The sequence below is a fragment of the Lissotriton vulgaris genome, chromosome 7 (assembly GCF_964263255.1).
Source record: "Lissotriton vulgaris chromosome 7, aLisVul1.2, whole genome shotgun sequence".
Taxonomy (NCBI): domain Eukaryota; kingdom Metazoa; phylum Chordata; class Amphibia; order Caudata; family Salamandridae; genus Lissotriton; species Lissotriton vulgaris.
Window position 1 is genome coordinate 1,625,259,069 of NC_141695.1, and position 19,948 is coordinate 1,625,279,016.

At 41.5% G+C, this 19,948-nt stretch overlaps 1 protein-coding gene across 1 annotated transcript in view; it reads left to right on the plus strand.

The window, feature by feature from the left end:
* Positions 1-19,948, plus strand: part of OSER1 (oxidative stress responsive serine rich 1) — a 75,284-nt gene that overhangs the window by 25,985 nt on the left and 29,351 nt on the right. Inside the window, exons 2-3 of the mRNA XM_086932568.1 lie at positions 6,563-6,679; positions 7,996-8,100. Of these exons, the coding sequence (XP_086788694.1) occupies positions 6,603-6,679; positions 7,996-8,100 (182 nt within the window). The 5' untranslated portion in view covers positions 6,563-6,602. The remainder of the gene's footprint in view (positions 1-6,562; positions 6,680-7,995; positions 8,101-19,948) is intronic.

Consider the following 19,948-nt stretch of genomic DNA (forward strand, 5'->3'; position numbering starts at 1 on the left):
TTATTTTCGTTTCGTTGTTTATTTATTTTTTCTCTTATTTCTATAAAAATGATTTGAAATAAAAAAAAAAGTTAGTTTCCTGACCCATTTAATTTCCTAACCTCTGTTTATGCAGGAAACCCCTTTACCCAGTTGTATCTGAATGCTTTACCACAGTTGGCAAAAAGTGCATGTGAGGAATGCATTTTTGGCAATTGTTAACATTAAGGGTATATATTTTCCAAAAGTTACAAGGCCAGAGAGCAGCATGCCTACCTACCAATGGAACACTTAGTACACAAACTCCACGCAAGTCATGTAAGATTTAAAGTCTGTGCAAGCTGCTCCATTTGAGTTGCCTACAACCATCCTCCATGAAATACTGATTCTCCTGTGGAGTGGAAGGTAGGATGAAGAAATTGAACATTGTAGCTCAGGCGTGTGGAAATAAATAATATATCTAGTTTGCCATGGGATATGTTGCTTCACAAATCTACTTGTCCTGTTGGTACCATGCAGTGCGGTGACAAATTTTGCCAGCAGTCTCATTATATAAGAGGTTTTATAATTGCCTTTCTGACTATGATAGGCCTAATACTATATTTAGGGTTTGAATACTTGCAGTATCCCTATTTTGCTACTTTGCCGCTGATCTAGATACTGGAGCTGGAGGTAGTGGTAAGCAATAATTCCAGGGTTGGAATGTCCCTTTTGAGTTTGCGCAAACCTACTAACGTTCATGTTTTAAGAGTTTTCACCAGCTTCTCTAATCCTTTTCCCATACGGAGAAAGGTTGTATATTTACTCCTGACAAGGGCAGAAGTAAATCTTCCAGGATTCGGGGGGGGGAAAAGTGGTTGGAGGGAAAGTGAACTGATAAACGCACAACAGATTTTCGCATGAGCAAATCTTTACATGCATATTTGCTCATACTAAAATAAAGTTCACAGAAATTTTCTAGGAGTACGATTTCCTGGTCTACTTTGTGAGACTGTGAATTAATGAAAAAGTAAGTACGCATTAATCCAAAGACACATACCCTGGGTGCACGTTTGACTTTCTTTAAGAGGTAGGCAACTAATTAGGTATGGCGTTAACCAAGACCTTTTTGTTTTTATTAAAATTCTAGCTCTATCCAACTATTGGCTAGCTTCACTTGTTAAAGAGCAAATGCTATCAATCCAAGGAGCATATCGGCACCCAAAGTAGTTTTGTTCAGTGCCAGGAACTATTGAGGCAATATGTTTTTTTTTTGTTTGTTTTTTTATGCCAAAAATACTTTTACTTTTTGACAATGTATGTTACAATGGTGAGGGTCCGGCATCTCCCACAACTATAAAGTTTTACAAAAGCCATGTCAAAACAAGACCTGCATTGACAAAACCAAGCGACTGACCACCAGTGTGAGACGTCTTGGCATTGCCAATGCTTGCCCCCCCCATGTTTGCAATAATTTTGTTGAACGTGGTTACACTTTTTTTTTTTTTTTTTCATTGTTAAAATTTTTGGGAAATACTAGTGTACTTCAATACATTTGACTAAATATTGCTTCAAATAAATGGTGCCTAAAAGTTCACAGTAGTTTAGGAAAACATTTATTTCCTAGTTGCATATTTTGTGGACAATTTTTATTTTTTAACCAAAGAATAATCAATCTTGCTTTAAAGCTTCTGCAAATATTTGCATTTAATCAGAGCATTCTGGGAGCATTATACATAGCCTCATGTTGTAAAACTTTGCAAACGTGTGTACACACGTTGTTTACTGGAACCACTATCAATAGTGCAATCCGAACATAAAAAATGTATTTATAGTGCTCACCCTAATAATAAAGTCTTTGCATTAATGAACCTTAAATACAAGTTCGAACAGCATTAACATATGGACCCAATATTATCCCCACTCAAAACAATTCCCTATCCAACAACATAATATGGTATTGATACTGGCAGCCAACGTGTTTGTGGTGCAGGGAATTTGGCCTACTTTTCCCAAGGACAAAATAAACATGAGCACTTGTCATTGATTCCCAAACAATATATACTGTGTATCGGACTCTTAAGAGGTACTAATGTTGGCTGCCTCTCATGCTGCATAGTGTAAACTGCCCACTTGTGTGAAATATTTATTATTGTAGCAGGAATTAAAGTCTGAAGTGCAAATATCATAGGGCTAATGTAAAGTAGTTATTAGTTAAGAAGTTGTTGGAAGTAGGTCAGTTCCTAAAGAAGAGTATACTTTTTGGATCACTCCGCCTTCACACTGTCTTCTACATCAGTGGCTGGGATGCATGTCCTACCTGTTCCTCCTGGTGTTTTCTGCAGCATTTGATACCTTGTCTAACTCTACTCTGCTTATTTGGATTGGATTGCAGCATCTTAGTGAATGCACTTACCTGGCTCAAATTTTTGCTTGTTGGAACACTCCCAGGTTGTTCATCATCTGCCGTTTTATTTGCAATTTAGATCTGTTGTTTGTGGAATGTCTCTGGATTCTCCCATAAGCCCAACTTTTTGTATTTTGGGTGGTCTTCACCCGATTTTTCCTCAAGTTGTGATACAATCCAGGTCTAGCTTTCGATGCTACTATGTGAAGGTTGCCATTCGGAATAGTGCCTTAGGAACGATTACCTACAAAACTGAAGTGAGGATCATTGGAGGCGCTCCTCGACTGGGCCTCACTATTCTGGCCCTCTGAGCACTGCTCTCCTTCTGTCTCTTCCATACCATTAACAATGTGGATGTCTGCATAGATCACAATGTTGGCACCATTAAGTTCTCTCTGCTTTTGTCATATGCATTCTTCGAGACTGGGCCTAACCTGTCTAGTGGCGTCGCCTTCCTTGTGAACTACTTGAACTTAGTGCTCGATAGTTATACTTTAAAATACAATTTTGTGGATGGGGCGATCATTTTCGTGCCATCAACATCAATCCAACCATCTTTAATTTGGAAAACATCTGAAGACCGTGCTTCTTTGTGCAGTGGTGGTCAGTCTGCTGACTAAAAGGATCCAAGAGATTGGCTTCTGTTTTGCAAGAGTTGTGCTTTTTAGATTGTGACATCACAATTAGATAGTTATCCTGAAACAAGTGTTCTTTATTTTGCATACCTGGCTCAAGGTTTGTGTCGGGAATTTGAAAGAAAGCATGTTTTTGACGTTTCTCTCTCAAGCATTTTAGCATTTAGACTGCTTCTGTGTTAATACAGTATGCATTTTTGTAAGGGAGACGTACTTGCTTGTCCTGCTGATTGACTAGTGTAGCTTTCATACTGAAACATGTCAGTGAATAACACTGATCATTTATAGACTTCAAATTGTACTGAGGCCAGGGTTGAGCCTCCGTGGGAGTCACCAGGCGGGCCTTCTATGGTGCCCTGCTTTTCTGTTCATCAGGGTTGTCTTCCCTGGTTTCAGGAGGGCTGGAGCCAGCACAGATTTTGAAGATACCCATGCAAGATAAATATATGCACACGCCTAATCATAATGAAACTAATTTTTATAGTAATTAGCCTGAAAGTCTGGCTCTCCTAGACCTGTTCTGACCAACACTGGCCTGAAGATCTTTCACAGTGTAGGCTTAATAATTGTGTCATGGGCGAACTTCCTTTCCATTTATTAGTTGTAGTATCGTTGTGAATTGGTGTCGGGTTAGAAACCAACAGATATTTTTTCTGTCTCCTGAAATAAAAGGAGCTTGTTGCTGACTCAAGCTTTTCTGTTTATCCCTCCTCAATGGTCTCCAAACAAATAATGCTGTAGAGTCGACTAGCTGGAGTCCAGAAGACGTGAAAAACCGGAATGGCTGATGTTCAGTCTGATATCGCATACAATAGTTTGTAGGAGTTCTGCCTGGGGTTGTGAAGCGAAAGACCTATAATTCGAGTGTCTTTGTCCAAATGTATGGTAGGCACATCTAGTTAAGTTATGAATGCAGTTAATGTAAACTGCAAGAAACCACCTTTCACTAAATGCTACATGTAGACTCGAGTAAAACCATAAATACCTTTATCTAACATATAAAGGCAACATTTGATAAGTCTGTGTGCTAAGCTAGAAACCTTTTTTACTGATCAAAGGAATCTGCCATGTATACTCCTGAGCGGAGGAAGAGGACGCTGCTAAGACAGCAAACGACTACGTGACATCAGGTCAAAATAGCTCCAAAACTAAGCACCATAGGTGGAGTCGTTTTTTTTTTTTTTGGTTTTTTTTTTTTACAATGTGTATAGGCATTGTCACATCATCTCTTTGTCTCAAGTGATCCTCCTTATTATGAAGTTATTATTTGTTTCAACTCCACTACATCTTATCATTAAGCACCTGGTAGGTTTCATGCATATTGTAAACGCAATGTCTTACAAACAATTGCACGGTGTATTGAGAAGTGTGCCCTGTGCACATGTTTATTTGTTGACTAATTGCATGACACTTTCTTCCAGGAAATACTCATGTTTCGGTGCTTCCTTTGGCGTGAGTACTTCTGACTCACTCATGTAAGAATGAGTCAGTCCTTGTTTGCCTAACTGTTTTTTCTGTGGCACGTGGATCCGAGTAGTCGCCTACAGAAGTAGGCGGGGACGCAGAAAATGATCTGGAGCATTAAGATGCGCCACATGCACGAAGGACAGCTGATGGGCACAGGCAGAAATGAGAAAACCAATAGGAGTGGGCCAGTCTCTAAAGAGGTCTATATAAGCAAACTAATTTGAAGAGGAAGCAACTAATGAGCGTAGATATAATTGAATTAACGGGCAAATAGCATAAAAGACCATTGATGCTGAATTGCAGATCCCATTGAAGTTTTAGAAAAAACGGTTGCATTGGAGATTAGATTTCTCCTGTTTGGGAAATAGCAGAGATGACTTAGGGCCAGATGTATGAAGCTTAAATGGGTTTGCAAACTCCGAAATTCGCAGAATTTCAGCGTTTGCGATCGTATTTGAGCAAAATGGTATGTATGTAGCAAATTTCAGTGCAAAATAAGGAATTGCAAATTTGCGATTCCTTATTTTGCGATTGCATTTAAGGAATCGCAAAATTTGTGATTCCTTAAATGCAATGTATGATGCAAAAAAAATTGCTAATTGTCCCTAAGGAATCGCAAATTACCACCAACTTCAAGTTGGTGGTAATTTGCGAATTTCTTGAAAAATGCCAATTTTTGCATTTTTCAAAGTGCCATGTGATGCACATACATGCCCTTGGGGCATGTATGTGAACCACATGTGCACCCATGCTTATTTCAGGGGTGCAACATGGTGTCCTTTGGACACCCTTGAAATTATTCTCAATTTGCGATTAACAAATTGCGAATCGCAAATTGAGAATAATTTCACATTCATTCCTATGGGCCTCCTGGCCCATAGAAATGAATGGGAAATTATTCCTTAATTGCAATTAGCAATTTGCTAATTGCAATTAAGGAATTTTAAGAAATCGCTAAAAAATATCGAATTTTTACATACATACCATTTTGCAATTCTTAAATAGCGATTCCTTAAAAATCGCTATTTGAGAATCGCAAAAGTGTATCTTGATACATATGTTTGTTCACAGAAAGAGGAAATGTGGAATTTGTTTAAAGACTTGGTGAACATGGCGGTTTGCAAAATTTGAAGTAAAAAATAAAACCAACCGGTGTCCTCCTTCAATAAGGTCTCATGCAGATATGTGAATGAGTTTTTTTTAAAAAAAATGCAGCCGTGAGAACAGAAAAGTTCAGTCTGAGCTGGATTTTAGCCTTCATAATGCAAGCCTTTAGTATAGCAAACACGAAACAGAACTCTGAAAACCAGAAAAGAGAAGAATCGGAATATGTGGCAAAGAATTAGATTTGGGCTTTTAAATAGAACGTAAAGGTAAGATAATTTGATCTTTAGACATGTTGCATGCAATTTAGTAGTTACTGACTTTGGAACCCGAGGACAAACTTTCTAACTTTCCAGAGATCAATTATGGTTTGATAACTGGCAAATCATTTCCTCACACTGTAATTTTCCGATGTAAGTACCCGCAACTTTATTAAATTAATGTGTGAAAATCCCGATTTTTGGCCGTCCAGTTTCAAGCTCCCCATTCTACACAGGAAACCATGTACAGCAAATGTCTCATCTATGAGTTACTCCAATGTTAATACAGAAGTTCTCCATCAATCGTTCTTTTGCTTGGTGCCAAGTATACTGTACATATTGTTTCTGGCATGAGAACATTAATCTTTATAACAGACGCAACCAGCCCCCCACTTTCCCACGCCAATCTGTGTTGATCACCAACAGTAATACTCATAGAATTGTAAAATCTGACAAAAAAAGATTGATAGTTGTACCGAGTGCCAGCGATGCCCAAGTGCAAGAGTGGCGAGATGCTGGTGCTTGGTATATGAAATATGGATTAGCCTAGCCTAGGGAAATTTTCGAGGCTGTGTTTTTTTAACACAAAATTGAACTGAATTCATAACCTGCTGTTGTTGAGTCTTAAACAAATCCGTTTTCACTCTATTTAAGTTAGCTGTATGAGCTACATAACAGTTGGCTCGAGCAAAACCAGTATGTTCACCCTTTTTTCGCTGGTTTTATTTCAGATTTCTTTATCGGTTGGGGATTGTGGTTGAACAGTTGAGCATGGAGCCCGACGCTAAAGATGGGGAAGAGGAGAATCTGCAGACTGCATTTAAAAAGCTCCGGGTGGATGCTGATGGGTAATTATTCTGTGCAGTTTAAGCAAGGTCTGCATCCACGTTTTTGGCAGTTAATGTCTTATGTGTTTAAGGAATTCAGGGGCAGATGTATCTAGCACTTTTGAGTCCGCAAAAGGGCAGATTTGCACAATCTGCCCATTTGCGAACACAAAAATTGCTTTTCCGATGCAGCAAACCTAATTTAGCGATTCAGTAACCTGTTACCGAATTGTTAAATGGGTTTGCTGTTTGGTATTAGCAAGGGGCGTGTTTAGGGCGTCCCTTCCTAATATCGAACCGCATCGGTATGTATGAATGTTACAATTGCGGTCACAAACCATTCGCATTTTACCACCTACTTGAAGTAGGTGGTAACCCATTCGCAAATAGGAAGGGGTACCCAAGGGACCCCTTCGTGAATGTTTGTAAAACTATTTTAAGAGCAGACTGTGGTCCCACGGACCACTGCCTGCTCTTAAAAATGAAAAGAAAACATGTCATTTTACGTTCTATAAAGCATCTCATCTTCCTTTTCAGGAAAACGGGCTGCTTTACAACAAAAAAAGATTGCTTTATTGAAAAGCAAACACGGACATGGGGGTCTGCTGATCTCAGCAGGCCACCATCCCTGCTTTTTTGAGATTCCTAGGGGGTTGCAAATTGCGACCTACCTCATTAATATTCATGAGGTAGGTCATTTGCAACCCTTAGGAATCGCAAAAGGTGTACTACACACCTTCATACATTGCATTTTACGATTTCTTAATTGGGAATTCTTGTGATTCGCAATTAGGTAATCGCAAAATGATAGATGCATACATATGGCCCCTATTCTGTATAAAGGTGTGTTGCATTTTAATATGCACATCACTGAACGAAAGAACACAGATGTTTCCAGACAGCTTTATCGCAGAATGTTGGGGCTCTGAAGAAGGCTACTGAGAAAAGGACCTGTGATTTTTAATGTTCATTGGTACTGTTTTTCACTGTGATATGCTTCTTGTGCCAAATACAATACAAACCTACGTGCCATTCTGCGATTTGCACAACATTATTTTGTATTTTCATCCTCGACCTAGCTATTGCTTTTTTGACTGCTTGAAATTTAGTCTTAAAGCCTTCCATTGCCAATTCCAACTAACCCAAAAATAAAACATTCCTTTTAAATTTCACATTTTTGGACTTATTTCCCTGATAAAGCACATACATAGGGCATGTGGTGCTCTCTAAATATCAACAGTGCTATTTTTTTTTTTCGTGCGAGGAGTGAGCTGATTTGTAAGAAAACAGACATTTAGGTTTTTGGTCTTTAATACCCCCGTTTTCTTTTTTTGTAGGTCTACTGTATGTCTTTGTGAAGGAACAAGTCGAACATCAATCAGAGCAACTGCAGAAGAAATAAAATCCAAAGGTCTATGTCCTTCCAAAGAAAGTTGGCACGGGTAAGAAATGAACAGTTTTTCTGTTAATTGGACATTCATTCTTAGATCCATGTTTAAGTGGTGGTTGATAAATTTGTTGGTAGTTGTGGCATGTTTGTACCATACAGCACACATGATAGTAATAGCACATGATTGAAAGTTCTATGTAGATAACACCATGTGCAAAGAACTTTTATTCTGAAGTGAAAGTTAAGTGTGAGAAAACATGCTATACATTTACAAGGTTGTCTTTGGAATACCTTGAACTCAGTTGAACTATATTGCATTGAAGGATGGATGTTCCTGGATGCCTGGTAAGACTTGCTTCTGCCTAGCGTGAATGATGCACCCTACTTTGAGTGATTCGGTTCCCACTTCAATCTGATGAGATGCTCCAAGATCCTGCGTTGATTCTCTTTGTTTGTCTCTTGTACGCCACCATCTGAGCAATTGGTAGCCCTTCTGTTTGCTCTTTCCTGCCAATTCTTTCAACAGGAACGCGGGCTATCCTGCCCCACTCTTCGTGAAATGACTCTCTTGATATTGTACTTTCAGCCCAGAGTAAAAACCTCACCTTATGCTTCCATGAGATCAACACCCTTGCCCTACTTCAGGGACCCTCAGTCAGTCAAAACCTCGCCCATGACATCGCCCTCATCATTGTCTGCTTTTTTCATTCCTCCTATCCTCCACAGCCCATACCCAGCCTCCACCGTTGTTCACGCTGTTCCGGAGGACTCCACGTTATAGAAAAGTTGTCCTATCAGGATTTATCTTTGCACGAGGAATCTTCATGTTGTTTACCACTAGAGTTCCATGACATTATATACTAAGACAATGTGAATTTCCCAGGGTATTTTGTGGTAACAAAAATTGTCAAAATTGCTCAGATTTATAATTGTATCTAGCCAAAGTACGGTAACACGGTTTTCCACAATGCCCGAATTATAACACATTGCAGATTTCCATTATACACCTTTTACTAATGTCTGCAAGCGTTCACAAGTCCCACAATATTCAGTTTTTAAAATTCCATAATAGCCCTCTAGAGCCACTGACTGGTTTGGTTACACCATTTTAAGATCCAAGTTAAAGATTTGTTTTACTTACAGCTCCTGCATCAGAGCAGTCCTGGGTGAGTGCATCTTTGTAAGATCCATGCAGTCGACTATGAATTGTGAGGCAGACATATGATGCGTTTGACAGTCCCACAGTTTACCTAGATGCAACTGGCGGAGGAGCTGCACTTTCAATGACTAGTTTTTAGTGTTATAATTACCCAGAGTCCGCCTCCGGGCATGGTAGGCAGTTTTGGTCCATGGTTGTAGATACTGCCGTGGTTTGATCAAGGCACATCATCAGGTCTCACCAAGGCAGCACATGCGCTGTCTCTGCAAGACCTGCTGTATCTAGGGTATGGGCTTAAAAAAAACACCCATCTTTTTCGTAGCTTCCTCTTACTTAATCTTCATGTTAGTTATTGAGAGCATTCCTTTATAGGCCTCGGCTAGTAACACGCAAAGCGCGTTTTCACCAGAGAACTATAGCTGGCGTCTCAGCCGACAACGAGCTGGAATGTGGCTACAAGACCTGGCCGCGCGCGCAGCGTTGTCCCATAGGATAACGTTGCGCGCGTGAACTTCTGCTGTTTTCAGCATTGCAGAAATAATCTGATCGCGTTGCGCGCCTAGTGAGCATTTCCTTTGGAATGCAGGGGGGAGTCTGCAGAGGGGCGCGCGGCGCTGTTCACGAGGCGCGCGGCGCTGATAAACAGGCTGGCTGCAGTTAGCATAGTGTGCCGCCTGACTTTTTTCAGCTGTAAGCAGGAGCTTGAAGCTGATCCCTTATTTCAGCTTTAAATGAGGTTTGATGATGTGCGTGCCTGCGTGTGAAATACAAGTATTTTTGCAGCTCTGCTTGTTTTAAAAATGTATACCTGTGCGTTGCTTCTAACATCCCTGGTGTCCTCGTGCCTTTTTTATGCATGCCTCACATGCAGCACCCTTAGAAAACACACAGCCCTATTTCTCCGTTCCCGCTTCACAATTTGCATGAAAACAACCAAGAAGGCTGAGGCGGCTCTGCAGCTGAATCACTCATGCGCTTAGTGCCGGACGTGACTCAGGAGCACTGGCAAAGCGGATTTCAGTGGGTGTTATAATAACGGTTGATGTTGTGTGTGCTTGCATGTGAAATACAAGTATTTTTGCAGCTCAACTTTTTCTTTTATTTACCCTTTACCCTCCTCAAATGAATCACCCCCTGCTATTCTGGTACTGGGAATAAAACTCTCCCGATGGTTCTCGCTCTGCGAGTCATGCAATATTTGTGCTGTAGCACGTGAACTGTCGTTTCATGGACCTCCGTAGGATAAAAGTTCGAGCTTGCCCTGCCCTGATCAGAACCGGGATGTAGCTCAGTCTTCTGGAGCGGGTGCATTAACCCTCTTTGCTAGTTCAACGTTCTTCTTGGATACTATGAAATGGTCAGGTTCAGTACCAGTGCACAGAAAGCAGAGCATCGGCTGTGTCTTTTGCGGTATATGTACTCTGCAATGGTCCTCCTGTGCATGCACAGGATAGGGGTTTTAAGGAAGAAAACAGAGAAGGGAATGTAAAAAAAGAAAAGATGAGTGAGCATTGGACTGAAGGGGAGCAAACACTCCCGCTATATAATTGATGCCTAGGTGACGCGCAGCAGAAAGGTGGCAAGCAGTGATTGGTATAGCGCTACGTTGTCATTTGCAGTGATTCGTATAGCGCTGAGTTGTCATTTTCGAGCTTCTGATTCTTGGGTGCAGCCACTGTTGGCGATTACCCCTATCCATGGTGCCCTTAGTCAACACTTTAACAGACCGGAGCCGTGGAGAGCAGGTAACCCCCACTTAGTTACTTTTATATAGCGGCTCTGAAACGGTCACAATAGTATAGTATGTATGTTAAGTCGCTGTCCTCTTCAGCGGTGGAAGAGCCATGACCCTTCCCTCTCCGAGCTGTGAGGCACATAACTCGCACCCACAGTGTGGATAGCTATATAGCACGGACCTAGCGCCAAGAAACATATATTGGGTTGAGGTAGAGAGGATTGTGAGGTACAGCAGAGGCCGAGGTTGAGAGCAGAGCAGGGAGGTGCACAGTGAGGGGAGGAGGGAGAAAACGAGTTGAGGTAGCCAGTGACAGAAGTAGATTTAGGCACAGAGTGGTGCAAAGAGATGAGGAAACAAGATATATAGAGGGGGAGTAGAGCAAGCCATCTTGGGAGATCGGTGAGGGAGGTGAGGTGCAGAGGGGTAAATACACTAAGATTTAGCAGGTGTGGAGGGGAAGAGTTAGAGACAGATCGGTGAGATATAAGAGGGGGTGAAGTAAGAAAAAAACTACATGATAGAAATATTTCTGTTTAATTTGAGACTAGGGGTGAGAGGGTTAAACTTGGGCAGGCTGGGCAACCACTCTTTGGCGCTCTTTACGACTGGCCCAGTAAACTGCAGCCACGTGCTAACAACACAGGGTCACAATTATACGTGTGATAGATGGCATCGCACCGCACCCATAAAGTCCAATCCCCAAATGAAATGTGAGCAGGTCCAATGTGCTGAGATTTACTGGGTACAAATATCCAGTAAACACTGCAACGCGCAGATTTACGACCATTTCTTCCCAAATCCAGTCAGATTCCTATCTCACACATTTTACGTTTGAGGGAAAATACTTCCTCGTAGGATTAATTGCAGATTCTTTCTTTCTAGCGGTTGAAATGCACGGTCGAGATTGTAGTTATTTTGGAGTTAATGTTTTGGCCGAAATTATTTTAACGTGCGTGATGTCAAGTGCTGCTTCTCCTCCACTGATTATCCACAAAATGGTTATTGGAACAGTTGGCACCTAGAAATCCGGCCAGTGTGTACCATGCCATCAGGGTCACTGGAAGTATGCGGCAGGGTGGGGGTCAAATTATGTGGCGGGGTTCAGTACATTTTGTGGGAAGAAAATGCAATTTAAGCAGCCCTACGAAGCACATTTTCTGACCATATTACTTCATTATTTTGATATTTTTAGGCTTGTTAACACTGCCTGTGTATTAGCTGTTCCTCAGTACCAATTTAGCAGTTTAATATAGCAATAAGCTACAGAAAGTGACGAGTCAACCTTTGCAGAGGGCCTTCCCCTGAGTGGCAACACGGTTCGCTGTGTTTTTTTACGTATGGGCACAATGGCGGCTGCTTTATTTTGTCGTATTAGCATGTTTAGCATGGCTCCCGCTTCAGGGACACCGCACTGAGCTTATTTATTTATTTTGATTTAATACAGAGCAAGGCGCACACTTCACGGACACCGCTCTCGGTTAAATTCATAATTTTTTTAAATGTAATACCGAGCGCGGCGCCCGCTTCAGGGACACCGCGTTGTTTTTTTTGTTGTTTTTTTTACTTAATGAGCGCAGCGCGGACACCACGCTCTGCAATGCAATAAGTGTTGCTTTTAGTATTGTAAATGACAATGCCTTTTAATTTTTTATCAAAGGCATTGGCATTTACAATGCCAATGGCTCCAAAACTCGCAGTGCCGAGACCTATTGCATTGTAAATGCTTGTTTTGTTTGGTTTGTCTGCCCCAGCTTGCTAAGTGTTCTGTTTACTAGTGCATGAAACTTCTGTCCACTTGCCGTCCCTTGATCTCCCCGTGCCCCCTCCTCACCCATCCTAAAACACTGTTTGCAGGCCTCCACCTACCCTCCAAGGCCACTGCTCATTTTTTAGTTTGTTTAATTTTCACTTTTGCACTGCAGTGCCATCATTTAATCTGCCTATGCGGTCTCTTCCCCACCCCCTCACCAAACTACTTGCCTGCCTCCACCTCCGAGATTGCTGCATTGTTTTTTTGTTAATTTCGTCTGTTTCCAGGGGTGTGGAAATTAATAAAAGATCTACTTGTACATGGGGCAGGTTGCTTCATAAATCTCCTTGTCCTGTAACAAAGTCCACTTGTCCCTTTGGTGCAATGTAGTGCGGCGACAAATTAGGGCAGCAATCTCATTATATAAGAGCTCTGATGTAGCCTCTCAGATTATACCAGGGCTCATACCATAGTAGTGTTTGAATACTTGCAATCGCCTTATGTTGCCACGTTTCTACAGATCTACATTCTGGGGCTGAAGGTAGTGGTAAGCAATAGTTCCAGGGTTAGAATGGCCTTTTGAGCCTGTGCAAACCTACTAACTTGCATGTTTTTAAGTGTTTTGTTTTCAACAACTCTTCTCTAATCTTTTCCCTTACTGAGAAATGTTGGAAATTTACTTCTGACAATGGCAGACATAAACCTTCTTCCAGAGTTGGGAAAAAAGTGGTTGGAGGGAAAGTGAACTTGCAAACACACATATTTTCCCATGAGCAAATCTACATGTGCATATTTGCTCATGCTAAAATGCAGTTCACAAATCTTTTCTGGGAGTACTATTTCTTGTCCTACTTCTGTAAATTCTTGGGAATTCACGAAAGCGGTATAGCTGCACTTAATGGAAGGACATATACCATGGGTGCACTTTTGAGACTTTCTTTAATAATTGGGCCCCTAATTTGGTCTGGTGTTGACCATGACCTTTTGCGTTATTGAAATTCTGTACAGTAACTGGTTACACTGAATTTACATTATGAATATTTTTGGGAAATACTAGCATGCATCAACACGTTACTAAATGATGCTGCAAAGAAATGGTAGCTAAAATTTTACAGTAGTTTAGCAAAACAAATGTTTTGCCTGCTTTTTATTTTTTATGAACATTTAGTTTTGTAAGCAAAGAATCATCAATCTTGCTTTCAAGCTTCTGAAAATAATTACATCAAATCAGAGAGCATTCTTGGAGCATTATACATAGCCTCAAACTGCTAAATTTTGAAAACGGGTGTACACCACTGTCAGAGTTTACAACATACAGCGCTCACCCGAATAATAAAGGCTTTCAATTAATGAACCATAAATACAACTTTGAACCGCTTTAACATATAGACTAAAATATGACCTTAATTGCAGACAGTGTCCTTCCCTGATCCATAATGTGGTACTGCAGACTGGCAGCCAAAGGATTTGTGCTGCAGGGAGTTGGACCTACTTGTCCCAAGGACAAAATACACATGAAAACTTGTTGCTCTTGACCCCAAACAATATGTCCTGGGCGTCAGGCTTTAGGAATTCCACATCCCTGGTTCACAGAATGCCGCTCCTCAAGAAACTACCAAATTGCAGTTACAGACGACAAGTCTGTCATCCACAGTGACATCCATGTATTTTGTGGGTGAAACCTGTTCAGCCTGCAGCACACATACAAATATTTCCCATGTAGCCATTGCACTATTTTGGATTTAGATAACTAAAGTGTCACATTATCTGAACCTGTCTTACAATGGAACACCCAGACTTCACAAATAATACGGATGTTGTCAGATGGAGACTAGGAAGGGGACTTGGACAACGTAGAATATGTTTAGTCGGACACTTCTTCATATGTTTTTTAGTTTACAGAAAAGTGACCTTGACATATATGTTAGTGTGGCAGGCCTATGTGAGCCGTGGGGGGGGAGGGGCACTACTAACACTGCTCTAGGGCAGCGACCTTGTTGGTCACACTCTACTTCACAAGAAGCTCACAATATGCAGGGGACGGGGTTTCATGAACATGTTATTATACTTAAGTGGATCATCATTTCATCAAATGGCACTGATATTGATATATATGTAATGTTTGTGCCAAAGTGTGCAGCAGTATACATGCAATTATTTGGATGTGATCTGGAGGTTAGGAAAACATGGTAGTGGGAGCAATGACTTGGTTTAAATTCCATTAAATATTTTTGATGTTCCTTGCATCCGCTACCACGTCTTTGCTGGCACTGTATATTGGTATAAAAAAAAAAGGTGCAGTACCTTATGTGGCCAAAAGAGGTCCCAAGGGATACCGAGTGACAGCCTGTGGTACTGCACCTTTTTTAGGTCTCGCGACCTATCAATGCGCGCAAGCGCATTGAGCGGAGCGAGAATTCAAGTGCTCAAAATACTCGTGAAACCAAGGGTTTCGTTCGTGCGGTTTTCTTTGAGTTCACATGAATCACGTGACCAAACAAGCACGCTTATCAGCCTCCCTCCCTCCCTCCTAATTGCATTTTTTCACGGCCGCACAGCACATCAAAGGGCTTCTCCCAGCGTGTGCTGTGCGGCTTCTCCTCCCCTAATTATTCATGGCTGGCCGCTTCAGTTTCCCGGCCGCTCTTGGATTGAACCCTGTTTTCCTGCACCAAAGGTAATTCTAGCTCTCTCCTTCTCTAGCTTTCGCTCTCCACCTAACTCGCCCATCTATCTTTCTCCTCCAATCTACTTGCTCCCTGCTGCTAGTCTTCCGCGTCACTCTCTCTTCCCACTCGAGCCCACCTCCCACCCCTTCTGCCGCTCGCTCTCTTCCTCCTGTCGCCTCTCTCTCCTCTGGCACTGTCCTCTCTCGCCCCATACTTCCCCCTCTCTCCTCCTGAGGCAGTCTGTGTGGGAGCACCGCAGGCCCCGGCGCACGTGCAGAGAGCAGTGCATTATACTGCCTCGTAGGCTCACATGGAAAGCAGACTACGAAACGCAGTGCTCTCACCCGCAGCTGGGCAGCCAGTAAATTACAAGCAGGCAGTATGCAGATTTATTCTCCCGCTGTCTCTTCCTCCTCTCTCCGCTGTCTCTTCCTCCTTTCTCCCGCTGTCTCTTCCTCCTTTCTCCCGCTGTCTCTTCCTCCTATCTCCCACTGCCTCTTCCTCCTATCTCCCACTGCCTCTCCTGCTTCTGTCTCACCCCCCAGAATTCCCTGCGTTTCTTATTTTTCATAAACACCGGGTTGTCTCTTGCTCATGACTCTCACCTCGCTCCTCCCACGCGCCAGTGTTTCTCTTACGCTGCTATTTGCCTCACAATCTCACTTTCTCCCACTCACCTCTCGCCTGTCTTCACTATTTCCACCCCCACTCTCTGCCTCCTCTGCAGTTATCACTCCCACACCCATCTTTTCTTTCCCTCCGCCATTTACCTTCTGTGATTTTGTTCATACTTTTACAAAAAAAGAGAGGGAAAGGGGACATCGCTCCTATTTGATCTGCGCCGCTTTTTATCACCCTCCAGACTCTCCTCCTACTCCCTGCTTTCACTCTGCTCTCGCGACAGATAACAAACCTTATTTCTTCTTTTTATTCCTCAATTCATTGCTCTGGACGAAACCTGACGATGAAAACAAAGTCTTGGTCCCCAAAAAAGAGTTCTAGTGCCCACTGTCTGCGCCCACCGGTACAAATTAAGCACCGGCATTCACAATGTGTGTTAAAACGAGGCGGTTCTCTGAGCTCATGGCCCTCGTTTCACTATACTGAGATTAAACTACTTTGTGTGCATACGCCGCAGTGGTTGCTACAGTCCCAATAACCCTGGAAGCTGAGTTGACGGAGACGGGAGGGCAGTGCATGCTCTTTGGAAGTTACTTCTCACCAGACGTGGGTAGGACACCCGTGAGTGGAACAATATTTTCACCGCATTTTGCCAGAGAAAACGCAAGATGTGTAATACACTATTTCAAGCCTGCACTGCGCTCGCAGTGCATCATGGGAATTGGCATCCCTCTCTTGGCTAGGTCTTAACAGCCGATAACGAGGGAAGCCTCGCGGAGGACTGCAGCGCATTCAGATTGAATCGGAACCAACGTGCGCATCTGTGGGTTAAATCCAACAAACACACAACCCTTGGTCAAAGTGCGCAGTCGATGAGGTTTCAAGTCCAATGTGTCTTTTTGGCAAATCTCCCATTTGAACAATTATGTTCCACAGATGACGAATTTCTTTTATTAGTGCCGAACTCATTTTTATGGTGCACAAATAGTAGAACTTGCTACATACCTCGTATTGCACTTTGAAGTTTATTAAAACATACGGTTATGTCTTATTACTAAACACATATGTCTAATATGCACTAAAATAGCACGTAAACTCCGGAATTAATAAAACCCTGGTTTGGCTTTGTTACCATAAAACCAAATGATTGTTTATTTAATCACGGCTTCCCCGTTTCACCACATTGTGTGAGCTTGGACACTTTTTTTGCAACACTGCGCCTCAAATCTCTCACTTCACCAAATTGAGAGTGCGAGGAATCGGCCAATGCTCTTAAGTCAGACATGCTAAACCTAGAACATGCTTTACAATTTCATTTTTTATGGACACGCTTCATTGTTTGATAGGATGTCAATTCTATTATTTTGTAATTAGATTTATAAGAGCGTGTACCACTCAGCGCCACCCCAGCATTAATCTGCGCAACCATTCAACAACAACTGGTTCAAATATATTCTCTCAATGTTTCAAGCTTTATTACAAATGTCACAAAAAGATGTTAATATTTCACTTCTGTTTTTGGAACTTCGTCACAATAAAATACACTGAACATAATCTTCACAAAAGTTATTTACAAAAGTTTAAGCTATTGCCATTATAAATTAAAATCACTTTTATTTAAGTATTAATTATTTTAAAAAATTAAAAACCATTGTAATTTGTAATATCAATACATCTAAGTCACGTAAATACAAAACATGTTGCATTACAAATACTATAGGTGTCACATTTGCGAAAGTTATAACTATTGGCATTGTAAATGACAAAGCTATTAATTTAGCTATTTTCAAAACCAACACATAAATAAAAAAAATTGACATTTACAAGACCAATAGCTCAAACTTTCCTAATGCGAGACCTATTGGCAACGCCAGTGCTTGTCCTGCTTAGTGCAGATTAGAACAGTAAATGTTGCTGTACCCACAATAATGGACTGCATAGGTAAATACATATAAGGTCCCAAAGGCGAGACCGATTGCATTGCAAATGCTTGTTTTTATAAAGAAACTTATGTTTGCAGCCTACGTTCATGGATGAGATCACCACTAGGGTTCACAATGAAATATAAAGGGGGAAGGTGGAACGTAACATTCCTAGAATTTCCCACTGTCTCAGTAAATATTTATTTTCATAATTCCCTTAATATGTTTCTGTATGTATTATGTTTGCTCTTAACCGTTTTCTAAAATATTCCACTAACACTTTGCAACTTTCCAGAATTTATTATTCCATTTAATTTTGCAAGCTTGTCCAGTGGCAACAACGCACATTCTTTGTCATTCTATAGTACGTGGTAATTATACTTCATAGACTAGATCAATTGTGAGCATCATTTCTTATAATCTTTTTAAAACCTATTTCATATCATCATGGTTAAGTTGAGTAGTTACAGTACGCAGCAGCGGAAAAAACAAACCTTTCTAACACTCTGAGGTTGTTATGACTCCTCCCCTAGTTGTAAGGCTGGAAGACCCTGCTGCAGATACCTCTAGACCTATACACCATGTTTATCTGTATGCGGGCTCACTGGAATTATGTGTTAGTGGAGGAACAGATTTGCAGCAGGGCATACTGACCTATGCATCAATAAATGGGCAACTTATGCAGTTAATTTTTTGGCTGTATACTCTTGCTATATTATCATTTTAGCACATATTGATACAAAAGGGGTCCAGAAGCTATGCAAAGTTTTTTTTTTTTTTTTTTTTACCAGTTCATTTTCAGTTTTATTAGCTTTACACACCACTCTCGACCATCATATACAGTATCTGAGTGTTAACCCTACTGTATTGGGATACATATCGAAACATGTTGCAGTCTTTTAAATAGTTATCGTAGTCTGAAGCTATTGGATGTTGCTGATACAAAGTTTTCTGAAGAATTAGAAGTATACAGTGGGAGCCTGTTCAGGGGCTGTGGTTCATGCTGGAGTTACTGTGTTTCAGCTGTGATGATTATGGTCTTTTATCACTGACAAACCAGGACCCGACCTACTATAGCACTGCAAACTGGGTATTATGTACATTCATATACTTGCTGCTATTCTCAGTTGGTATCTTGCTGGCGCTGCACCGGCTTTCCTTGTAACAGTTATTTTTATGTTCTGTCTACAGGGAGAATTCATGTGTGGTGTGAAAATGATCTGACCATTACGTGGTACACATAATATATACTGTACAAATTAAGCTGCATAGAGGGGCTGTGGTGGCATCCATCGGCTCTTGTATTGGATTTCATAGATGTACACAATTTTCAGTAGTTGAACTTTAAAGTCGTAATAGTTTAAAATTCCTTTTTGCTTTTGTGTCATGAAACCTACTATATTGTGCTGGTCCTCCATCGGGTCGTTTTCAATTTGTGGACACCTGGCTGGATGTCTGATACTGCCCACTGCTGTTCTTTTCTTCCTGGCTGGGTTGCTGACCATCTTTATATGGTCTGTCTTGACAGTGCAACTGTCCCTAGACAATTAAGTCAGTATCACCAGGGGAGGGGCTCTGGCTCCACCCACATGTTGGGAGCCAGGAGTACATGTTGTAATTGATTAGAAGTGCTTGCTCTCCACACAGCTGTGATCACTTTATTATCCAGCTGCCTGAGCTTGAGTTTTCAGGGCACACGCATGCCATTGTAATGTTACTAAAATGTATTAGATAACTGTATAATTTATGACATTTCTCTCTGGCAGCAGCACAGAGTGGAGAAGGGCTGTCATTACCGTACATTGATTTTTCGATCTGGCTTGACCTCCCACTCCCGTCGCCCATATTTTTTATTGGCCCGTCTTTGTCCTTCGTAAATGCTGTCTTCTGATTCCTAAATAGGCTTGTTAGTCCCTCCTTATTACGGCCATGTCGTCATTTGTAACCTCTCATGGCTACTGGCCGTTTACTTGGTTGTTACACCGTACGTGTTCTATTTTGTTTAATGACTTTCTCCTAAGTTAGGCACGATACACGCCAT